General features: G+C 62.3%; 1 protein-coding gene across 4 annotated transcripts; it reads left to right on the forward strand.

Moving 5' to 3' along the window:
* The first annotated feature begins 346 nt into the window (after window positions 1–346).
* On the forward strand, window positions 347–15,425 carry FAM131C (family with sequence similarity 131 member C). 4 transcript variants are annotated; one of them, XM_045585167.1, is made up of 8 exons: window positions 348–524; window positions 8,297–8,328; window positions 8,359–8,409; window positions 9,240–9,275; window positions 9,542–9,632; window positions 13,460–13,642; window positions 13,917–14,027; window positions 14,657–15,425. In XM_045585167.1, the coding sequence occupies exons 1-8, from the start codon at window positions 503–505 to the stop codon at window positions 14,908–14,910; spliced, it is 780 nt and encodes a 259-aa protein (XP_045441123.1). In that variant the 5' UTR covers window positions 348–502; the 3' UTR covers window positions 14,911–15,425. The 4 variants fall into 4 exon arrangements, with proteins under 4 accessions (XP_036303397.1, XP_045441122.1, XP_045441123.1 ...); XM_045585168.1 differs by having other exon boundaries at window positions 8,309–8,328; XM_036447504.2 differs by having other exon boundaries at window positions 347–524; window positions 8,297–8,409.
* Window positions 15,426–15,430: the final 5 nt, after the last annotated feature.

Raw genomic sequence — 15,430 nt, forward strand, 5'->3', positions numbered from 1 at the left:
CGCTGAGTCCGGTCTGACAGCCGGATGGACATGGCTGTGCTGTGTCCGGAGGCCGGCGATCCCCGCTCCACGCCCCTCCCTGACCTTCAGCGGGGTCACCCGGGGGAGCGAGGGGAGGGCCCCCTGTGCCCCCGCCCGTGCGCCTCACATTCCCCACCCCACCCCCTCCCACCCACCCCCAGCCCCAGCCCGACGGCGGCAACAGGTGCGCGGGGCGGGGCGGGCGGGGCGAGCGGCACGGCCCCGCCCCCAACGCGGTGCGGACGGTGCGGACGGTGCGGGCGCGGGAGGCGGCGGCGGCGGCGGAGGCGGCGGCGGCGCAGGAGGCGGTGCAGGCTGTGGAGGCGGCGGCGGCGGCGGGACGACCCGGCGGGAGGCGGCGGAGCCCGCAGAGCCCGGCCCCTCCGCGCCGCCCGCGCCGCCCGAGCCCCGGCCGCGGAGACATGAGCGCCCGGCGGCCCGACGCTCCCGAGGCGCAGCGGCCCGGCCCCGCGGCCCCGTGATGGGCTCCTGCGTGTCGCGAGGTGAGCGGCCGCGGCTGGGGGGTTGGGGGTCCGGGCCCCGCGCCCCGGAGGCGGCTCCCGGGAACATCCCGACCAGCTGCATCCCCATCTCGGCCTTCCGAGCCCCAGGAGATCGCCCCCCGCACCCCCCGGGGCCGGGGCGTGGGAGGATGGGGTGCAGCACGGAGAGCGCGCAGGGAGGTCCCCGAGCCCCAGCCCCGCTGGACCCACACCCGGCAGGTGGCCGGACGCCGGCCGCTTCCTTCCCAGCAGCCACACACCCCCTGCCGGTGCCTGGGCGGGGCAGGAGGCTTCTGGTGCTCCCGGCTCTGCTGGAGGGGCTTCGGGGTGGGGGCACCAAACACCCTCCCTCCCACCCACCCCCAAGACACAGGCCCTACTGACTCAGCACCCCTGTCTGCCCCCTTCCCCACGCCCCTGCCCAGGGTCCCTGCACCCCACAGGCATCCAGGGGTGATGGAGGTGAACAGGTTATGGAGGAGGCTCTGTCCTCACCCCCACCGCCAGCCTTGGTCAGGGGGCGGGAAGGGACAGAGGCAGCGGATGGAGCCCCTGGGCCTGTCTCTGTCTCCGAGCTTTAGGGGCCACCCTGAGCGGGCACCCTGGCTCCCCGCCTGGCCTCGCCCCTGCTCCCCGAGGGGCACCAGGAGTGGGCGTGTGCTTCCCTGGAGGGTGGCATGGTGGCCTCTGGAACCCTCCCTGCCACCAGCTTTCCAGCAGCTGCCGGGCAGCCTTCAGGAGAGGTTTACCGGCCATTCGCCCACCACGGTCTTCAGGGGCAGTGGCAGGGGGCGGGGCTGGGGTGGAGGTGACTGGCCAGACCCACTGACCCCACCCACAGGGCCGAGGGGCTGCCACCCGGGCATCACCCCCAGTCGCCTTTTCAGGTGCAGAGGGGTCAACAGGGCCTGGGGAGGGGCTGGGCAGGCCCTGGAGGGGGGCCTTGTCCTTGTCTGGGGGACACAACACTCTGCCTTCATCCGGTGGCCTCCAAGGGGCTCTGCTCACCAGCCCACGTGGGACGTTCAAGTAGGTGCTCAGGACGTCTCAGGAGGGTGTCGGGCTGGGGTCATGGTGGGGGTTGGGCTGTGTGAGGGTCACTCACTTCATCATTAAGCTGATACGAGCATGACACCTACTGTGCGCCAGGCACAGTACACACATGGGCATCCGTTGTCGACAAGCACAGCACTTACAGCCTGGCCAGAGCGGGAAGATGTTTTTTTATTTTGAAATTTATTTTTATTGATTTCAGTGAGGAAGGGAGCAGGAGAGAGAGAGAAATATCAATGATGAGAGAGAACCATTGATCTGCTGCTTCTGCACGTCCCGCCTTGGAGATTGAGCCCGAAACCCGGGCATGACCCCAACCAGGAATCAACTGTGACCTCCTGGTTCATAGGTCGATGCTCAACCACTGAGCCACGCTGTCCAGCCAGAAGGTGGTGTTAAGAGGGAGGAGTGCTTAGGGTGCTTTAGGAATGACGGGGTCTCCATGTCTCTCCAGAAACCTCGGCTCTGGGCGGTCTCTGGGGGTTGGGAGACCTGGGATCTGGTGTTTTCCTTGGTGACTGTCCCCTCCCCACCACTTGGCCACCCCAGGCCAGAAGCTGGGGACTTGCTCTGAGCTGCAGGCCAGCCGAGCACACTTCAGAGGCCAGGGAAGAAGGGACACCTGCCAAGGTCACTCAACACAGCGTCAGGACGGGGCCCAGGTCCTCCCACAGGGGGTGGGGACCCTCAGCCATCGCCCCGGAGACGCTGGGTGGCCGAGCCACTGCCTGGAGGCCGTGCACCCTCTACTTGTCACTGATGCCGAGTGCTTACAGCGTACCAAGTACCGGTTGGGATCTTTCAAGCCCAACACACTTTTTAGGGGCACACGCTCCCACTTTACAGATGGGAAAACTGAGCAGAGAGGCCCAGAGGCTGCGTATAAGAAATAGCAGAGGCATGCCGAAACTGGTGTTGCTCAGTGGCTAGAGCTTCAGCCTATGGACTCAAGGGTCCCCGGTTTGATTCAGGTCAAGGGCATGTACGTTGGTTGCGGGCATATCCCCAGTAGGGGGTGTGCAGGAGGCAGCTGATTGATGTTTCTCTCTCATTGATGTTTCTAACTCTCTATCCCTCTCACTTCCTCTCTGTAAAAAAATCAGTAAAATATATTTTTTTAAAAAAAGAAAAAAGAAATAGCAGAGGCAGAGGCAGGACTTGAATCCAGACCGGCTGGCTCAGAGCCTGGGCCCTTTGCTCTGCACCACACCACCAGCCCTCCGTCCTGGGCCGGCGCCTGCCCTGCTTCCAGGGGCTTCAGCGCCTCAGAGCCTGGTTCCCAGGCCTGCGCCAACTGCTCACAGCAGCCCTCCCACTCCAAGCCCTTCCTTGAGCCAGATGTGCAGCCTGGAGCCAGGCCGGGGATGGGAGCCTCGTGCTCGGACCGCCCCAGTCAAACCCTAAACCCCAGGCACAGGCTGCACCTGGGACAGCCACCCCCCTTCAGCACCAGGCAGCAGTGAGAGGTCAGGGGTGCGGACTCCGGGCCGGCCAGCCTAGGTCACACCCCTGCTCACCGACACTAGCTCTGTGACCTCAGCAGTCACTAACTTGGTATGTGCATCTCAGGATTCTCATCTCTAACGTGGAACGGTAGCAGTATTGATGTCCTGGTTGCTGGGAGAGGATTAAATGGCTTAACTCATGTCAGGCACTGGGACCAGTACCTGGCACATAGTAGGCACTCCTGTTCGCGGAAGAAGAAAGGAACTGGGGTGTCTAGAGGGTCCTGGAGAGGAGCCTGTTAGCTCTTGGCTGGGCATGGAAAGGAACCCCCTTCGGCAGCTCTGCGCTGCACCAGCCACTGATAAAGCTACCACGGTGGCCCCAGTGACCTGTAAATAAGTGTCCTGGGGAATGGGGGACATTCTGTGTACTCGTGGCTGAGCCTCTGCCAGCTTGGAGGATGGCCTGCTGCCATGCAGTGACTCACCAGCAGAGAGGCCGAGGGCTCACCTTGGGTGGCCTCCCTCTGCAGAGCCCCCAAGGCAAACTTCAGCCCTGGGGGCAGGACCAGAGGCGTGGTGGTGACCGAGATCTGTTCCTGGTCCAGACAGAGGATGTGAGGTCTGGGGCGGGGGCAGGGGGAAGGGCGGGCGGGGAGACAGAGCAGGTGTCCTTTGTAGAGTGCGTCCGTGGGCAGTGCCCCATCCTCACTCTTTCCAGAGGAGTCAGTGTTCCCATTTCACAGATGAGAACCCCGAGGCTCACAGAGGCTGTGCCATAGGCCCACGGCCCTGGAGCTGGCACGGAAGAGCTGGGGCATAAACCTGTGAAGGAAATGCCTTGCCCACTGTGTTCTCTTCGGAGCCAAGGCCAGAGCCTGGCACAGGGCAGCCGGGCTGTGCACACCTGGGGAGGGGCTGGCTGGAGGGACTGCTCCATGCCTCCGGCTGCCGGGATCCCAAGCAGCTCAGAGGGGAAGCCAGTGGCTGCCTGGGGAGGGGCTTCCCCAGGGGCTTTGCACACGGCCCAGTTACTGTGTGGTTTCAAGAAGAGGTTCACCCTCTCTGGGCTGCTGGGAAGGAGCAGGGCTCACCAGGGGCCGTCCTGCCCTCCCTCTGTGGTGGGGCGGACGGCAGCCAGGATGATGAATGGGCTGGGACACGGACACAGAGTGCCAACGAGCAGCTAACGGGGCTGGACGGCTCGGAAGCAGGTGTGAGGAGTCCGGGCGGTTACGGTGCGCACTCAGCACAGAAACAAGCAGAGAAGCCCAGGCTGGGGGCGTTGGAGCAGGAGAGCTTTAGGTCAGACAGCAGGAGGAACCGGCTGGGTGGTTGGACTCTGAAGCAGACGAAGTGCTGGTGTGGGGAGGCAGGAAGAGTGAGCAGAGGAGAGGCTCGTCTTCTGAAGGAGACAGCTGCATGGCACCCCTCTCCTTGGAGGATCAAAATGGTCCCCTCCACGTTACCATGGAAACCAGAGGCCTGTCGCTTCTATGGCCAGGGGAGGTGGGGAGGAAGCAGGCCTGAGGAGGGGCCTCAGAGCTGGAGGTCAGGAGACTAGGGTGTGGACTGAGAAAGGAAGGAGGTGTCATCCCCCCCCCCCCGCCTCGCTCCCTTGGGAGAGAGAGATGCCCACGAGAACTGTGGCTGGGGGCCCCCCAGGCAGAGCCCCAGCCCCCACCCCCATGAAATGCTGTGTTTTTCCAGTTGCCGGTGGTGACGTGGCCGTGGTCCCAGCTGGGCCATGAGCAGCCTGTGATTTCACCCTGGGCTGGTTCATTACCTGATGTCTCCATGGCAACCGGCCTGGGCCCTCATGGGGCCAAAGTCCTCAGGGGGAGATGGCAGCCTTGGCAAGAGGCGCCCGCCCCTCGCCTGAGGTGGGGCCAGGAAGGCGGGGAGAGGCTGGGGTCGGAGCCCTCCGCGTCACCACCACCTCTCTGACGAATGACCTTGTTCAAGTCTTGTCTCCTCCAGGCCTTGGCCGTCTCCTCCCAGCTTCCTCTGTGCTCAGCCCTCCTGCTCCCGTGTCTGTGGCTCAGGCGATGGCCAGGGGCCCTAGAACTGTCCCACCCCTTTCAGAGTCCCCAGGCAGCCTGGAGCCAGTGCCACCTTGAACTGCACTTGGCAGCCCGCTTGTGCTCTCTGGAGCCTTAAGCAGGTCACTTCCTAACCTTTCTGACTGGAACCTGTAAGAATAGACACATTTTGCATCATGACCTCATACACACACAGGAAGTTACCATATTCAGCCCCGCCCAGCCCCACTGCAGCCATCCCTCCCAGTTATGCGGACATCCAACGGGGGTGAGGGAGTGGAGGGGAGGGTAAGAAGCTGGTCTCTCCTTTGTTTTTGTTTTATTTTGTTTTGTGTGTGTGTGTGTGTGTGTGTGTGTTTTGTTTTTTTAAAATATATTTTATTGATTTTTTACAGAGAGGAAGGGAGAGAGATAGAGAGCTAGAAACATCGATGAGAGAGAGTCATCGATCAGCTGCCTCTTACACATCCCACACTGGGGATATGCCCGCAACCAAGGTACATGCCCTTGACCGGAATCAAACCCGGGTCCCTTCAGTCCCCAAGCTGACGCTCTATCCATTGAGCCAAACCGGTCTCGGCTTGTGTGTGTTTTTAAAAATATATTTTATTGATTTTTTACAGAGAGGAAGGGAGAGTTAGAAACATGGATGAGAGAGAAACATCAATCAGCTGCCTCCTGCATACCCCCTACAGGGGATGTGCCTGCAACCAACGTACATGCCCTTGACTGAATCGAACCTGGGACCCTTGAGTCCGCAAGCCTGCGCTCTATCCACTGAGCCAAACCAGTTAGGGCTCCTTTGTGTGTCTTTTTTTTTTTTTTAAGTATACTTTTATTGATTTCAGAGAGGAAGGGAGAGGGAGAGAGAGAAAGAAAGAGAAACATCGATGAGAGAGAATCATTGATTAGCTGCCTCCTGCACACCCCCCATTGGGGGTTAAGCTCGCAACATGAGCATATGCTCCGATTGGGAATCGAACCGTGACCTCCTGGTTCATAGATTGACAGCCACTGAGCCACGCTGGCCGGGCTGGCCTCTCCTCCGCAGGCATCCCAAGCTTCTGCGGGTGTCGGGGAGCCCCTCCCTCGTTTCATAGGCGGCCAGAGCGAGAGGGTGGTGGAGGCAGGGGCAGCAGAGCCTGCGTCAGCGCCCTTGCAGAAGGTGTCTGTGTTCCCCGCCCGCTGCGGCTTTCAGATCGCCAGGCCCTCGTGCCTCTTCGTTATCCGTTTGGGATCCTCATAGACAGTTCTCCAGAACAAGCTCCCTCAGCTGCCCATTTCACGGATGAGGAAAACAGTGGCTCAAGGCCTCACAGTTGGAAAAGGGCAGGCCTGGGATTTGAACCGGGCAGTGCGGCACCGGAGCCCCCGCAGCTGTCTCTGGAGCAGGCCCTGGCCCGGGGATCCGGGTACAGCCGAGACCCGGAGGACCGAAGCCGGGAAAGGGTGTCTGTCAGGACAGAGGACCCGGAGCCGGGAAAGGGTGTCTGTCATCCTGCAGGGCGTGACCTGATTCTGAGCCCAAACAAAGGTGCTGGGATCTGCACTTGCGGTCACTGGCGAAGGGCCACTCAGGTGGGGGTGGGGAAGGCATCAATTCTCAGATCATTTCAGCTCCAGTCGCCTGAGGGCAGCCCACCTAGAAGGAGCAACAGGTGTACCCCTTGGAAGCCAAACACATGGGGGGGGGCAGCTGGAGCACCCACGCTACCTCCTAGGCAGGGGAGGGGAACACCCAGCCCATGGTCTGGCCCTAGCAAGGCCTTAGGGGTGAGTTCATTCAATGTTTGACCAAATCCGGCAGGCTGGTTTTTAAGTTGGTGATTTTGGATGGCCCTCGAGTTGATGTTACAAATATCCCAGTGGCCCTGAGCAGAGGAAAGGTCCCCCAGCCGGCTCTAGGCCCACCCCTTCCCCCTGTCCGCACCTGTGCAAGCATCAGAACCACAGCCTCTGGGGCTGCCTGATGCCTCCCAGCCAGGGACACACCTCCTGGAGGTGGTTGCTGAGGTGGATTGGGGGCAGGGCACAGGGAGGGCAGGACTCCGCGCACCGCGGAGATTTCGTCGGTTCAGCTGGGAGGAGCCTGCGTCATTTTCTGAAATTGTGGAGAAAGAGGAACGGGGGTCTGCGGCTCCTGCTTTGCCCCGGTTTGCTTGCGGTGCCGTTGGGCACCCATGCAGGGACCTGGGAGTCCTGTTAGGATTTGTGGATGTGGCTCAGCCACACCCCCTGAGCCAGAAAGGCCCGGGATGGAGCAGGGGCTGTGGCGGAGCAGGGAAGGACTGAGAGGAGCCGCCCGGGAGGCGGAGGGAGCCAGGAGGAGGGTGCGGCTCCGAGGGAGGAAGGATGGACTGTGTCCTGGGAGCCCCTAGAGGCCAGTGAGAAGCCACTGCTGAGCTTGGCTGGGGGCCACCCATGGGAAGCTGCTTGGCACGGTGGAGGGAACACGGGAGGCTGGGAAGTGGAGGTGAGGGCCTGGGTGAGGAGTCGGAATGCCGGCCCGAGTCCCTGAGCATCAAGCAGGTGCCACACGGGTGGACCAGTTCGATGGAGTGGGAGACACAACCATCCCGGAGAGAGAGCAGAGCCCCGGGGGGAGGGGGATCGGGGACAGGTCTGTCACAGGCGGGAAAGGCAGATGGTGGATGGTGTGAGCATCAATGCAGGCAGGGCTTCCAGGTGAAGAGAGAGGGCGATGCTTTTTGAAGGCTCTGGATCTCAGCGAGGAATGGGGGGGAAGGACTGGAGAGACAGGCCGAGGACCCCAGGCGGCCACGGAGATGGAGGTGGGTGCCAGGGACGGAGATTGGAGGAGGAAAGGCGGGTGGGGTGATTAGAGACGTGTGGGGGGACCCTTGGCAGAGTCCTGTCAGAGGAAGAGGAGGCACAGAGCAGGGCAGAGGTGTGAGGGTCACGGGTCAAGGGCATTGTTGACGAAGAGCTCAGAGGCTGTGCAGGAGAGAGGTAGGCCATGGGGGCCGGTGGAAGTTGGTACCTGAATTGGAGGTCTCCTGCGGCCAAGAGATGCCAGCGTGTGGGCGTAGAATGAGGGGAAATGGAGTCACAAGCGGATGGTGCCCACCACGGGCACCAGCCAGACTCTGGCTGCGGAGGCTCTGGGTCTGTTTTCTACAAAACAATGACGGTGCTAACAAAGTCACGCCCACCTCTCAGGGCCGGCCTAGCCGGGCTTCTGGGAGGACACTCCTGTTGCTCTTATTTCCAGATCTCTTCACAGGTGTCCCCAAGGATTGCCCCATGCCCCCGGGCGCAGGCCCCCTGAGCCCACTGCCCGCCAGCCGCCTGCCTGCCTTCATCCCGGACTATGTCACCGGCAAGGTAAACTGGTCACGTGGCACCCCGCCTTCCCCCGGCCTTCTCTGGGTCCTAGGCCGTTCCTGCGGCTCCCACAGGGAGCTCCCCCCTCCCGGCCACATGTGGCTCCTCGTCCTCTCAGGGGTAAATTTAGAAAATTTCGGGAACTGGACCAGGCTTGTTTAGAAAAGAGAGCCCCACCCAAAAGGGCTTCCTACCCCCCCCACCCTTCCCCACCCCCCACCCCCCCATTAGCTCAGCCCTGCAAATACAAGTTGTGTTACGCCCAGGACACCTCAGCAGCCCGCACAGGAGAACAGAGGGAGTGGGATTCTTAGATCTCGGGAGGGGCCTCACATCCTGGTGCATCATTTCTGCCCTTGCCCCAGAGGTCATGACCTTGAACGTACCCATGGATACAATGACCTCTTTGTTGTTTTTTTGGAGCACGTGCCACATGCTAGGCACTGTGCTAGGCATGGTGTGCCCGTGATCTCACTTCTGCTTCCCTGAGACCGAGGGGTACATGGCATCGTCCCGTTTAGCAGGTGAAGGAACTGAGGTTCTGAGATGTTATGCCCTTAGTCTGAGGATGCCCAGGCTAAGGGGCGGAGCCAGAACTCGAACCCAGGTCTGATCCACCCCCTGCACCAACTGCCTCCCCCCCCCTCCCAACACACACGCACACTTCTTTCTCTGCGTGCCAGGGGGCAGCAGGGCACGACCCAGGAGCAGGCAGACCCCCACCTCAGGGAGCCAGAAGGTGACCCACATCCCGTCCTGAGCTCTAGGATGCCTGGCACCTGCTGGCACCGTGCCCGGCCCTCCTGATCCTCTTCCTCCTTTTATTTTAGGACAAACAGATGGATTTCTGTTGGGATCCTTGGCAGGTCAGTGCACTCGCTCCCCCGCCCCCCAGTCTAGCCATCGCCCTCCTTCCACAGGGCCCAGCGTGGGCATTTGGTTCTGCCGGCCCTGGGGCCGGGGGGAGGGGAGGGCGGGGAAAGTGGCGGGGAAAGTGGGGAGGGTGGAGGGTCCTGTGGGTGTTGGCAGGATCGCCCTGGCCCTGCCCACCGCTCCGCAGCCTGGGGAGGTGGTAATGGGGGGGTGGTGGGGGGACTTCTGCCCACCTGCTCCCCTCCCCCACCCTGTGCAGAGATGCTTCCAGACCAACGGCTACCTGTCCGACTCCAGATCCTGCTCCAGCAGCTACCACGTGGCAGCCCTGGCCACCTCGTCCCTTGTGGGTAGGCGGCGCTGCCCTCCCTGCCCTGGGAGTTTGCACGGCCACCTGACACTAGCTGTGCGTGTGTGTGTGTGTGTGTGTGTGTGTGAGTGAGTATGAGTGTGTGTGTGTGAGTGTGTGTGTGTGTGTGAGTGTGTGTGTGTGTGTGTGTGAGTGTACGTGTGTGAGTGTGTGTGTGAGTGTGCGTGTGTGTGTGTGAGTGTGTGTGAGTGTGTGTGTGTGTGAGTATGTGTGAGTGTGTGTGAGTGTGTGTGTGAGTGTGTGTGTGAGTGTGTGTGAGTGTGTGTGAGTGTGTGTGTGTGAGTGTGTGTGAGTGTGTGTGTGTGTGTGAGTGTACGTGTGTGAGTGTGTGTGTGAGAGTGTGCGTGTGTGTGTGTGGATGTGTGTGAGTGTGTGTGTGTGTGAGTGTGTGTGAGTGTGTGTGAGTGTGTGTGTGAGTGTGTGTGGGAGTGTGTGTGAGTGTGTGTGAGTGTGTGTGTGTGAGTGTGTGTGATGTGTGTGAGTGTGTGTGTGAGTGTGTGTGAGTGTGTGTGTGTGTGAGTGTGTGTGAGTGTGTGTGAGTGTGTGTGAGTGTGTGTGAGTGTGTGTGTGTGTGTGTGAGTGTGTGTGTGTGAGTGTGTGTGAGAGTGTGTGTGTATGTGTGTGAGTGTGTGTGTGTGTGTGTGTGTGTAAGTGTGTGTGTGTTAGAGTGTGTGTGTGTGTGTGTGTGTGTGTGAGTGTGTGTGTGTGTGTGTGTGTGTGTTTGCGGGGGTGGGGGTGGGGGGATGGGGAGGGCAAAGCTGAATTGCAGCCGGAAGGATTGTGGCCCCGTGGAGTCACCATCTTCCAAATGCTGGGCTCCCGGAGCTGGGTCTGCAGGGAGCAGTGACGGGATTCCGCCCCCATGGGTGGGGTTGTCAGGGCCTCCATCAGCTCTGCGGGGTCCGTCCAGGTTTAGGTGTGTGCCCTGTGTGGCCTCCCAGCCCGCTCTGCAGGGATGGCATCTGCCTGTCACCGATGGGATTGCTGTGGGAGTGGCTTACGGAGGGACTTGCTCCAGGGCAGCCTGTAGGAGTGAGGGCAGCGGGGCAGGGCAGGGGAGGAGCCTGGCAAAGCCTGGTGGCAGGCGTCTCCCCTCCCCCAGCCCCATCCGCGGGAGCCAGAGCATGAATTGCAGGCAGAATGTCTGGCACTTAGGCCAGTTGGCTGGCTCGGCTGCCCCTGGGGAGGACCCCGCCCCTCGGGAACCGCTGGGTGAGGCAGCTGCCATAGCTAAGGGCGAGTCTCCAGAGAAGGGTGCAGGTGTGCCAGTGGGGGTGGGCACGCAGGCCAGGAACGGGGTCTCCGTGGGCCATCCCAGCACCTGCCCTGTCTCCCAGCACAGCCTTCTGGGCCATTCTCAGCGCTCTCCTTGCCACCACTCTGCCCAGTGTACCTTGTGTCGGCCTTTCCTTAGTCCCTTCTCCCTCATGCCTCCCCAGCTCCCCCGGGCCCTTGCTGCCCTCCTCCCGCCCCGCCCCCTTCTTACACACACACACACACACACACACACACACACACACACACGTATCAGCCTGTGCTGTTCCCTCCACCTGAACCCCTTCCCTCCACCTCCCTGCCCTTCAGAGGCCACTCAGACACCTCCTCCCAAAGCCTCCTCCTGCCAACACACCCTCCTTGGGGGAGGGCTCTCCCCTCTCTCTTCCCCTCCCTCCTCCCCACACTCCTCCCTGTGGTTTTCCTCTCCTTTTCTTTGTGGATACTGTCTTTCTTTTATTTCTTTTTTTATTTTTAATATATTTTCATTGACTTCAGAGGAAGGGAGAGGAAGAGAGACACAGAAACGTCAATGATGAGAGAGAACCATTGATCAGCTGCCTCCTGCGCGCCCCCTACTGGGGATCCAGCCCACCACTTGGGCATGTGCCCTTGACCAAATTGAACCTGGGACCCTTCAGTCCGCAGGCCGATGCTCCATCCACCGAACCAAACCGGCCAGGGGGATACTGTCTTTCTTAAGTGTTACTGCTCTTTACGTCCTGGCCCTGGAGCCGGTGACTCCCAGATCTCTCCGCCTTGGTTAAAGGAGGTGCTGAATCATTCTTGACAACCCTCCCTGTCCGCTCCACATCCATCCATATCCAATGTCTACTCCTAGGAACCCCTCAGCGCCCCCCGTCCCCCGCCCCCGTCTGCCCTGCCCTTGTCCCGTCTCCTGCTGGATCCCTTCAGTGGCCCCGAATGTCCCCCTGTCTCCACCCTGAGACCCTCAGCCTATAATTAGGATGCTCTTCCTCAAGTCCAGTCTAACCCGCTCCTCCTGCCCATCGCCCTGCTGTGGCTCCCACTGCTCTCAGGAGGACATCGGCGCCCTCAGCCTGGCTCTCAGTCCCTGGTCTGGCCCCTGGCAGGCGCCCCAGCCTCTCTGCCACCCCAGTCTGGTAACCCTGGAGCCACACCCGACCCCTCCAGGCCTTCATCGTCTCCTCTCTGAGACAGCCTGGATCTGTCTCACCCAACCTCCTTCAAAGCCCCGATCCAGTCCCCCTCCTCCAGGAAGCCTTCCCTGCCTGCTGCGCCCCACATGGGTCTCACCCTGCAGAGCTGGCACTGCCCAGGCACAGGGGTGCTCTCTCGGAGCTTTATTCATGGAAAAGGGGAGGGGTGGGGGGCGTCTTGAGTGGATGCTGGAGCAGATCTTGGGCAGAGGGTCTGAACTTGGCTGGAGAGAAATGAGGGGTGAGGTGAGGCTGGGCAGTAAGCTCCCCGGGGCAGGAACGCCGGCCGGGAGCAGGGCACCAGGAGGGGAGGGCATAGAGGGCATGGCACTGGCCGGGCATAGGAATCGGGTAGGTACATGGTGTTGTGGAGGATGGCACTTTGAGGATGCCAAGCATTGTTTGGGTACGAGGCATTGGGTGGATGTGGGGTACAGGCATTGGATGGATGTGGGATACAGGCATTGGGTGGATGTGTGGTACAGGGCATTGGGTGGGTGTGGGGTACAGGCATTGGGTGGGTGTGGGGTACAGGGCATTGGGTGGGTGTGGGGTACAGGGCATTGGGTGGATGTGGGGTACAAGCATTGGGTGGTGTGGGGTACAGGGCATCAGATGGATGTGGAGTACAGGGCATCGGGTGGGTGTGGGGTACAGGACATCGGGTGGGTGTGGGGTACGGGGCATTGGGTGGGTGTGGGGTACAGGGCATTGGGTGGATGTGGGGTATGGGGCATTGGGTGGGTGTGGGGTACGGGGCATTGGGTGGGTGTGGGGTACGGGGCAGTGGGTGGGTGTGGGGTACGGGGCAGTGGGTGGGTGTGGGGTACAGGCATCGGGTGGGTGTGGGGTACAGGCATCGGGTGGGTGTGTGGTACAGGGCATCGGGTGGGTGTGGGGTACGGGGCATCGGGTGGGTGTGGGGTACGGGGCAGTGGGTGGGTGTGGGGTACGGGGCATTGGGTGGGTGTGGGGTACAGGCAGTGGGTGGGTGTGGGGTACAGGCAGTGGGTGGGTGTGGGGTACAGGCATTGGGTGGGTGGGGTACAGGCATTGGGTGGATGTGGGGTACAGGCATTCGGTGGGTGTGGGGTACAGGCATTGGGTGGGTCTGAGGTACAGGGCATTGGGTGGGTGTGGGGTATGGGGCATTGGGTGGGTGTGGGGTACAGGCAGTAGGTGGGTGTGGGGTACAGGGCATCGGGTGGGTGTGGGGTACAGGGCATCGGATGGGTGGGTGGGGTACAGGCATTGGGTGGGTGTGGGGTACGGGGCATCGATGGGCCTGCGCGGGGGGGTAGGGTGCTGGGGGGGTCTGAGCGGGGCAGTCACTCGCTGCTCTCACGCCCAGGGGTGGTGCAGAGCATCAAGGACCACATCACGAAGCCCACGGCCATGGCGCGGGGCCGCGTGGCCCACCTCATCGAGTGGAAGGGCTGGCGGGCCCAGCGGGCGGGCTGGGAGCTGTCGCCGGCCGAGGACGAGCACTACTGCTGCCTCCCGGACGAGCTGCGCGAGGCCCGCTTCGCTGCCGGTCAGTGGCCAGGGGTCAGGGGTCAGGGGTCAGGGGTCAGGGGGCGGGGCTCGGACCGCGCGGCCAGGGCTCCGGTCCACAGGGGACGCAGTGTCTCCAGGGGGGCATTGTCTCCAGGGAGAGCAGTGCCTGGGGTGGCCGGAGCACTCGGGGGGCACTCTGATCACAGGGCCTGCATGGACAGCCCAGCCCCCTCCCCCCGGCTGGCTGTGGGTGCCAGGCCCCCCCCACTCCCTGCTGTGCCCTCTCTGAGCGGGTCCCGCTGTCCCCACAGGGGTCGCTGAGCAGTTCGCCATCACAGAGGCCACCCTGAGCGCCTGGTCCTCGCTGGACGCCGAGGAGCTGCACCCCGAGAACAGCCCCCAGGACGCTATCCAGCTGCAGGGTACCGCCAGCGGGCACGGGGGTGGGGGGGGGCCGGAGGACAGGGGCAGAGCTGGCGCCGCACGCCGCCCTGTCACCCAAACACTGTGACCTCAGATAAGCCTTTCTCCCCTCGGGCTCAGTTTCTTCATCTGAAAAATGGGGTTGGTGATCCTTGCTCTGCCCATAGCCAAGGGGTGCCCTGCCCATGGCCAAGGAGAAAACAGTAATAATAATAATAATAATAATAATAATAATAATAAATAATGTGAATTAAGAGCTTTCTGTGCTGGAACCCAGGGCACTACTGAGGGCTTCCACAAGCCTGGGTCCTGGGTGAAGCCAACATACCTGTTATCTCATTAACCCTCCTCTGGCTGGCGGGCCGGAGGCTCAGGGAGAACACTGGTCGGTAGTCCCAGTTCTCAGAGCGCAGGACTCAAAGCAGAGCCTGCTCCTAACTACGAGCACTGCCGCAGGGAGAAACGGCTCAGAGAGGTTCCGGGACGGGCCTGAGGTCACACAGCGTGGCAGTGACAAAGCAGGGTTTGGAGGCCGGTCTTCCACCTCCTGCCCACCCTCACACCCCAGGGGAGGCTGAGGAGCGGGTCCCAGACTAACCCTCACCCCCGCCGCCCGTTGGTTTTCCAGACCTGGACAGCGTCTACCTTCAGGACAGTCTTCTGAGCGGCCCCTCGCGGGACGACAGTCTGCTGGCCTTCTCCTCCCCCGGCCTCTGCCCTGACGGCTGGCCCTCACCTGAGGAGCCCCCCATCTCGGCTGCTGCCCCCCAGCCCCCCAGCCCCGAGCAGCAGCACCGGCCCCGGCTGCCGGGGGGCCTGCAGGGCTCCCTCCCCTCGGTGGACAGCGGCTCCCTCTCGGAGGACGAGGTGTTCTATAACTGAGGCCCCAGCCGGGACCCGCCGCCTCGCCTGCGGGCAGCTCGGGCGTCTCCGGACGTGGGGTCAGGCTGGGCCTCCCAACCCTTCGGGGCGGGCACGGGGTGGGGAGGCTGGGGGCGAGGCTGGCACTCCCGTGGACCACTTCGTGCCTCCGTGGACCTGCCCGCAGTGGGAGCCACCGTCCCTCTCCCCCTTCCACCCTCCGCAAGCTCACGGACTCAGAGACACCAGGGCAGGCCCCAGGCTGACCACCTCCCGGGGAGACCCACCTGCAGAGGGGCCTGGTCCCAGAGCCGGGCCTCCCGTCTCCCTCTGTGCTTCTGCCCGTCAGAGGCGGGGCAGCCTCTTCTGGTGGCTCAGCACCTGCTCCTGAGCGGTCATCCGAGGACACCCGTCTCCCTGGATTGTCTGACTGTCTGTCCCCCGCCCGCTGACCCCGGTGCCCCTGCTCCCCCTCCTGGCAGCCTCAGCCACCTCCCTGGGAGCTCTCTGAAGACATTAAAGTGGCGGATTCACCCCGGAT

Source organism: Pipistrellus kuhlii, unplaced genomic scaffold, assembly GCF_014108245.1.
Source record: "Pipistrellus kuhlii isolate mPipKuh1 unplaced genomic scaffold, mPipKuh1.p scaffold_m20_p_2, whole genome shotgun sequence".
Taxonomy (NCBI): Eukaryota; Metazoa; Chordata; class Mammalia; order Chiroptera; family Vespertilionidae; genus Pipistrellus; species Pipistrellus kuhlii.